This window comes from Sebastes umbrosus, chromosome 14 (assembly GCF_015220745.1).
Source record: "Sebastes umbrosus isolate fSebUmb1 chromosome 14, fSebUmb1.pri, whole genome shotgun sequence".
Taxonomy (NCBI): Eukaryota; Metazoa; Chordata; class Actinopteri; order Perciformes; family Sebastidae; genus Sebastes; species Sebastes umbrosus.
The window spans coordinates 11,671,174-11,678,750 of NC_051282.1; the positions used below are offsets into that span (position 1 = coordinate 11,671,174).

At 42.6% G+C, this 7,577-nt stretch overlaps 1 protein-coding gene across 4 annotated transcripts in view; it reads left to right on the forward strand.

The window, feature by feature from the left end:
• Positions 1-5,780, forward strand: part of LOC119501735 (matrix Gla protein) — a 31,348-nt gene extending 25,568 nt beyond the window's left edge. Inside the window, exons 1-5 of one of the 4 annotated variants that reach the window (XM_037792310.1) lie at positions 2,993-3,129; positions 4,366-4,454; positions 4,572-4,601; positions 4,792-4,897; positions 5,191-5,780. In XM_037792310.1, the coding sequence (XP_037648238.1) occupies positions 4,394-4,454; positions 4,572-4,601; positions 4,792-4,897; positions 5,191-5,347 (354 nt within the window). In that variant the 5' untranslated portion in view covers positions 2,993-3,129; positions 4,366-4,393 and the 3' untranslated portion in view covers positions 5,348-5,780. Of the gene's footprint in view, positions 1-2,992; positions 3,130-4,365; positions 4,455-4,571; positions 4,602-4,791; positions 4,898-5,190 lie in introns of those variants that run through there. The other 3 variants (XM_037792311.1, XM_037792313.1, XM_037792312.1) reach the window with 3 other exon arrangements.
• Positions 5,781-7,577: the final 1,797 nt, after the last annotated feature.

Here is a 7,577-nt window from a genome sequence, read left to right on the forward strand (position 1 = left end):
TCTTCCATCCACACCCTGCACTTCTTCTTCTTCCACAGACTCTTGCTATCATAATGTTCAGCCTCAATAGAATCTGATCCAGTAATTTACCCGCCTCCAAGGTCACATTGCTTACTTGAATTGGCCTTTTAATCCCCTCCTGCTCCCGTAATGTAACTCTCTCTTCAGGCCAAGTCCAGATGTACTGCACAGGTGCTCTCTGTTAGTCACAACCATCATGTTCATATCCGCTGGGCGTATCCCATCCTGTTTTTCCCTTCCCTCTGTTTTTCATTTATCATTTATCTGGGCCTCTGGCACACTTCGCTGCTTACAAAAAACATCTAACACGCATTCATAACATTTCTCAAGAACTGGATATCGTCTCGCACCGAATAGACGTGGAAAGGCTGAGGGGGAGTCTGGTCATAGCAGGACGTTGACTGCATAAGAGGGAGTGAGAAAAGGGAAAAGTACTGAAGAGGGGGATGCAGATGAGGAGAACAGCAGAAATACGGCTTTAGAGAGGGCATAAATAAAAGAGAACATATGGAGGAGAGGGGTGAAGACTCTATTTGACTATTTTTTTCCATGCAATCACCCACTCCACCTTTCAGTTTAGGAACAAACTTTAAAATCTTGACGAAAACAGTCCCTCTCATTCATCCTTCTTCCCCTCCTTTGTTTTGGTATCTGCCTGTGGAAATTTTACATGTAATATCTGCACTTGAGGACCAAACCGCTGCTCAATGGTTCCAGAGTTAACAGCCTAATAATACGACCACATCACTGAATATGTCTGCAGCCGCAGTGCCAAGAACATCCAGTAACATGTGCTTTCTTTCTCTCTCTCTCTCTCAGCTCCGTCTGAATGTCTCTCTTATCTGTCAGAGGGGTTTATCTCCATCTTTATGTCTGTCTTAATGTTTATCTCTCCGTCTGAGTCCAGCTGATTCCTGGCATGGCCCGTCCTCCTATTCTGGTTTGTTTACTGTTGGGAGAGAGTCTGCTTTTCACGCAGCTATTCACAGATGTTTTACCTCAGCCAAATGTGATGTGGTGTAACGTAACTCCTAGATATAGCCTACACCATGGGGTTTGTTGTTTTGTATGTCTACTCTCACTTTAAAGTAGGTGCACTAAAGACTTGCTGAGTCGTTAAAAAGGTTAGTACATGCCGGAGAGTAAAGTGTCCAAAGTGGTGTTGTGTTATGTTGCTAGAATAGCAGCAGTAATACAGTGGACCTGGATGTTTTTATCAACCTGATCCCGTGGGAAGACGTATAAATAGAGCGGTGCAGGGACAACATATTTTTGTAGGCTCAACCAGGAAGTTAGAATTGCACTGCTTCCCTCGACAAAAAGCCAATGGGAACTTACCGTTGGGTTTTGAATTATTGCAGAAAACAAGTTCTGTGGCAAAATGATACTTACACGTTTTGTTCAGCCAGATAATCTCCACAAATTAACACCACTTTCATGATTTTAGAAGAGTAAATGCAATCGGAAGAAGTAAAAAGCTGACGTTAGGCTGTAAACAAACTATACCACGGTTGCATGATTTCCCGTCGCCACCACTAAGCTAAAGGTGGACTAGTGCTCGCCGTGATGACGTTTTGTATTCTCATTTAGCCACTTTATATCATAGAACAAAACGTTATAATCTCTTAAGCATGTGTTAATCACAGACCTTATTTCAGGCATCTAATTAAAAACCCATTTAAAAAACCCATTGACTTCCAGACGAGGGAACAGGAAAGGCAAAAATGCTAACTCATTTCCCAACACATCCTCACTCCCAACTCGTCAAATACCGCCGTTTGGTCAGTGCCCATCAGCATCGGAGACCAACGCACGGGGTACCCCTCTTGCGTTACTTTTGGACGGACCAGGGACGGCATGTCAATATAAACTCGTTTCATGCATAGTGTCCTTTCAAAATAAACTTCAGTTTTCACAGGGAATTAGGTTTAGGCAACACAACCACTTAGTTAGGGTTAGCAAACGCAAGAGGTTTTTGACGAGTTGGGAGTGAAAACGGGTTGCATTTCCAGGTTTGTACACCCCTTTTCACGTCATTTGTGCGCCACACAACAAAACTACAGTAACATCCGCAGTTACGTAGGTTTAGGCAACAAAACTGTCATGGTTTGGCTTAATATAAAAACATAAACTAAGTAAAATACATACGTAAACAGCGTAACATTAACTACCGAACACACTAACGTAAGTTACAAACAAAACACCGGTCTTGAATAAAGGTCTCCTGGTTGAAAGTCCTGTGTTTGTTGGACCCATCCACTCTCCCTCCCGCCCGCCATAAGCAGTCTTTCTCACTTTTTATTCTACATCACTAAAGCTCTGAGCGTAGCATATTTCCGCGGATGCATATACATTACAGTCAGTACAGTCTACATGGCGTACAAATGATACACGAAAAGCAAGAAAGGTGTTCTATATTGCCTTGCGCATTAGCGTGTCATCCATACTCCTTTTCCTGCAACCGGGCTGACTCCCAAACTGAGTTCATTGCCTAGATGAGAACACAGCTTCTATTCATGAATGTTAAAGGGATAGTTCCCTCCTTATCTGCCTTTAAACAACGGTCCGTGTTCTCTGGAGAACAAAATACCAACCCAAGTTTTGCTGAGACATTCGGGGTCAAAAGGTGTCAGTCAGTCCGTGTTGTGTGTGTGTATGGATGGGCTTTTAATATCATGCTGCCGTGCTGGCAAACAGCAGCGAATATTATCATGTACCTGCTACGAAGCAGGTTAGATGTCCCCGTGCCAGCCTTACCCTCACCCTCCTCTCTGTTTACTCCCTACTTGTTTTTCCCTCGAATTCCTCCATCTCGCCTTTCCGTCACCTTCTGTGTTTTTCGGTGGAGGGAGTGGGAGTCTGGGAGAGAGTGAGCTAATACCCCGGTCTGATGAAACGGTGGAAAACATGGGCTGATAGTATGAGGAGGGAGGAGAGAGAGGGCGAGGGCTAAAGGGGGAGGGAGTCGGTGGGTAGAAGTGAAGGGGTGGGGGGAAGAGAGGTGAGTATAAAAGTCTCGCTGTGAGGAATTAGGGGATATTCCTTGGGAGAAAAACACGCACAGAGAGATATTTCCAAGACTTCTCACTCCATAATTACCTTTTCACGGTGAGTAAAACAAATCATCTTAACAGCAGGTGAAAAGTAGAAGTAGTTCTTTTTAAACAAGCCAAACTTCGGCTGCTCACTTTATTTATTAGCTGATGCATTTTTGTAATGTTGTTGTATAATGCTGCAGTCCTCATAGCACAATAGGCCTATACAGTCTGTTTGTGTGAAGAGTACTTAATATGTAGCCTCAGGTTGGTTGTGTGCGTGCCCAGCATCATGCCTGTGGCTTTTTCCAATGTGGTGGGCACATTCTGCCTGCAGGGTATACGAACCCACCAGGACCCCTACTAAGACTCAGACAGGCGTAAAACTCTGTAGACACTGTTGTCAGCACCTCACACACACACACACACACACACACACACGCACACACACACGCACGCACACACACACACACACACACACACACACACACTTGTCTAGATGTCTCTGCCAGTCTCTGTGAACTTTTGGGCTCGAGGCTCTCTGTTTTTGCGCCCGCCGTGAGCCTGGGTACGACTGTAAGCCAAGATATGCCTGAGGGGCTGATGTTACACACACACACACACACGCGCCGTGCATGTGTGTGTGTGTGTTTATGTATAATGAAAGCTGCTATTGACGGTGAAAAGGAGGGCTGCTGAAAACAGAATACCGTCCAAATCCCACAAACAGAAGACGGGGATGAAAGCTTTTCTGGAGTGCAGGCATGCGAATAGCGTGTGTGTGTTGGCCTGTTGCACACATCTGCCATTACTGTTTGTACAGGTGTCACACAAACACCTTACCTTAGGTCACTTGTGCATGTGATTGAGTGCAGATGTGTGTGTGTGGGTCTGCCTCTCTATAATGACCACTTATCTCCCTGTGTTAAGCTTCAGTCTATGTGGACTCTATTAGCTGTTAGACAGATCTTCTCTTGTGGTTGTTCCCTAGAAACTGAGGTTACTAGAGATTCAGTGGCGTTTGTGGCCCTGGTCTTATGAATATATATATAACTTTGGTTTGTCCACTGCAGTAACTCGCCAGCATGTATAGATGTATATATACGGGTCATATGCACAAAACCACAGGCACCAATTTAGAAACGCTGCCACTTTCAGCCATCTGTGGTTCTTTCCTGTTTACCCTCACTTTCAAAACCTGAGCCTCTTTCTCTCTCTCTCTCTTTCATTTTTCTCCTTCTTTTCCCATCTAACTCTTAACTTCGGTGCCGACATGACTCACATGAAACACCTTTCTCCTCTCTTCCAGCACGACAGACACATAAACAAGCCCCAGGATGAGGAACCTTCTTCAGTTTCTGGCACTCTTCGCCGCGGTCTCTTTCTGCGTCTGCTATGGTACGGATCCCTCCGCCGACATCCTCACTTCTCTATCATTCATCTATTCATAACATATAATATACATCCCATTCATCAATCATTTATGATTAACCTGATTCCATGTTTTTCCCGTAGACTCTAGTGAAAGCTCAGAATCCGCTGAAGGTGATTAAACGTTGTCTCTCGTTCGTGGAAAAACATGCATGCAATTCTAACAGTTAGACACCGCCTGTTTATACAGTATAAACCCTCACTAACATACCCCCTACCCTTAACTCAGATCAGTTGCACGATGGGCATGCCTTTACCCGATTGAAATAGGGATTTTTTGTCAAGTAAACATTTGTGGTTCCAGATCTGTTTGTGCCTCCGAACCGAGCCAACTCGTTCATCACGCCGCAGAGGGGTAATGTACAGAACCCACCCAGAGGGAACGGCCACAACCATTACAACTTGATGAGGTATACAGGACATGACCACAGACATGCATACACAGCACATAACATATGTAAAACCACAGAGAGGCACAGACATTATAGTAAGCCATTAAGGCAAAACCTAGTAATTACACTATTAAACGTCTACATGTGCTTGAAACTAAATCCTAGAATGAAAGAATTTAAGAAGAGAGGCGACAAAACAAAAACACAAGCTGTTTCTGATTACAATCCTCTTCCTTCTTCTCACCATCCTTCCCTCTAACTATCTCTGTCTAGCCTTTTTTGATGTATATCTGTCCTCCCCTCTTGTCCAGGACGATAAAGTCTCCGCAGGAGAGGCGTGCAGAGACCTGCGAGGACTACTCTCCCTGCCGCTTCTACGCCTACAGCCACGGCTTCCAGCGGGCCTACCAGAGATACTTTGGCCCCCAAACTCAACCCCAGAGACCAGCCGCGACCCGTCGATACTGAACAGAAAGCATCTGTCTGTCAAACGCAGAATCATCATTAACGTCTGCGCGTTCCTTCATTCCACATATGACGACTTTTTGTATAATTTATGTGGCTGTTTTTGTGGCCTCTTCTGGACGACTCCTAGAAGAAAACACATTTTTATAAACACAGTGTGGCTTGCAACCCATCATTACACCCGTGTAGAGAATTCACGGCCCATCTCTTGTGTAATCTCAAGATAACTTTATATCCACTATTATCACACCTTCACAGCATTTATGAGCTTTATGTGATCTGTGCACGAGTGAAGTGCTTTTTTTTCGCTCACTATCCACTAACCGTTTCTCACATTATCCACTTTTTTTTTATCCAGGCCGGCACTGCTGTCAGTGATTATTTACACTGCTTTGAAATGATTCAATAAAATCCCCTTTATTGGGTTTTCTCTTAATCCTGTTTATGCAATTTCTTTGCCACATGGGTGTGTGTGAGAACATGTGGCGTTCAGTGTCAGTGTTTGCAATGCGTGGCAGATGTTAGAATGATAGTATTGGTCCAATTTCTGTGACTGCTCAAGATAACTTTACAGCTCCATGTGTTTTAAAGGCCACACCAAGAATAGAGTTGAATGGGTAAGTTAAGCACATATATTTTATAGGGCTGTCAATCGATTGAAATATTTAATCATGATTAATCGCATGATTGTTCATAGTTAATTGCAATTAATGAGAAATCAACCGCACATTTTTTCTGTTCAAGATGTACCTTAAAGGCAGATTTGTTAAGTATTTAATACTCTTATCAACCTGGGAGTGGGCAAATATGCTGCTTTATGCAAATGTATGTATATATCTACCTATATATCTTTAGGTCAGAGGTTAAGGGACCCCTTTGAAAATTACCATGCCAGTGTTTCCTCGCCAAAATTAGCGTTATTTAACCTCCTTTGCGACAAGCTAGCATGACATGGTTGGTACCAATGTATTCCTGAGGTTTTCTAGTTTGATACCAGTATCTTCACTCTAACTTCAAAACGTTGCGTTAATGCGTTATTATCACGTTAACTTTGACAGCCCTTATATTTTCCTTTTTACGTTTTAGGAGATTAACATAGAGGCTTTTGAAAACAGCCAGGGAAAATATTTAAGAAAGGATTTCATTCAGAAGAGTTTCAGTACTAGTTTGTAATTTAAATATGACATTATTAGATAATGTTTTGTTCTGCTTTATGTACCATTTTCTAGTTTATTGGGTTTGGAAAAAGAAAAATGTTCTGCTGTACAATTTTTTACTCATTCTTAAGCCATTTCTTGAGGATAGGTCGTTTTGTTGGAACTTACAACTCATAGACATCAGAAACGTGACGAAGAGTCCCAAACTGCACACTCACACGCTTCTGAAAAAGGTTCTGAACCACTGGTTTAATCAGCCCGGTCGCAGTAAAAGGCGTATGAAAGACACGGTAATCACAAGTCATTTTGTGTGTTATAAGAACACCGTTCTCGCTTTTGGCATGTCATTTGTACGCCATGTAGTCTGTAATGACTACAATGTAAACGCATCTGCGTAAATATGCTACGTTCAGAGCTAGCGACTTAGAATAAAAAGTGAGAAAGACTGCGTATGGTGAACGGGAGAGGGAACAAACAGGACTTTCAACCAGGAGACCGATGTTCGTGTCCCAAAGTGTTGTTGAGTTACTTTGAAGTTACGTTAGTGACGTTTGTGACAGGTTTTTTAGTGAGGTTAGTGATGTGTTTTTCGTACTTCTGTTACGTTCTTTCCATACGAATTATATTTCCGTATCCGTACTTATTTTAAGTCAAACCATGATGGTCTTCATTAACCTAACTAAGTGGTTTTGTTGCCTAAACCTAACTGCGGCTGTTACTGATTTGTTGCGTGGCGTAAAAATGCCACTCGAAAAGCCTAAAGAAAAGCCTAAAATGCCATCTCATGGCACGCGGAATGTCCTTGTAATCTCGTGGTATATATATATACGCTTTCCCATGAGATCGGGTTGGGTTTAATCTTTAACAATGTATTTTATCTTATGAACTGTTGATGTTTTTAATGTAAAATCTAAATCTGCAAAGTAACTAGTAACTATATTTTTCAAATAAATGTAGCACAGTAAAAAGTTCAATATTTACCCCCGAAAGCAACTTAAAAGTACCTCAAAACCGCACTTGAGTATAGTACTGAAGTAAGTATTTTAATTCGTATCCAACCTACTGCTGATTTTGTA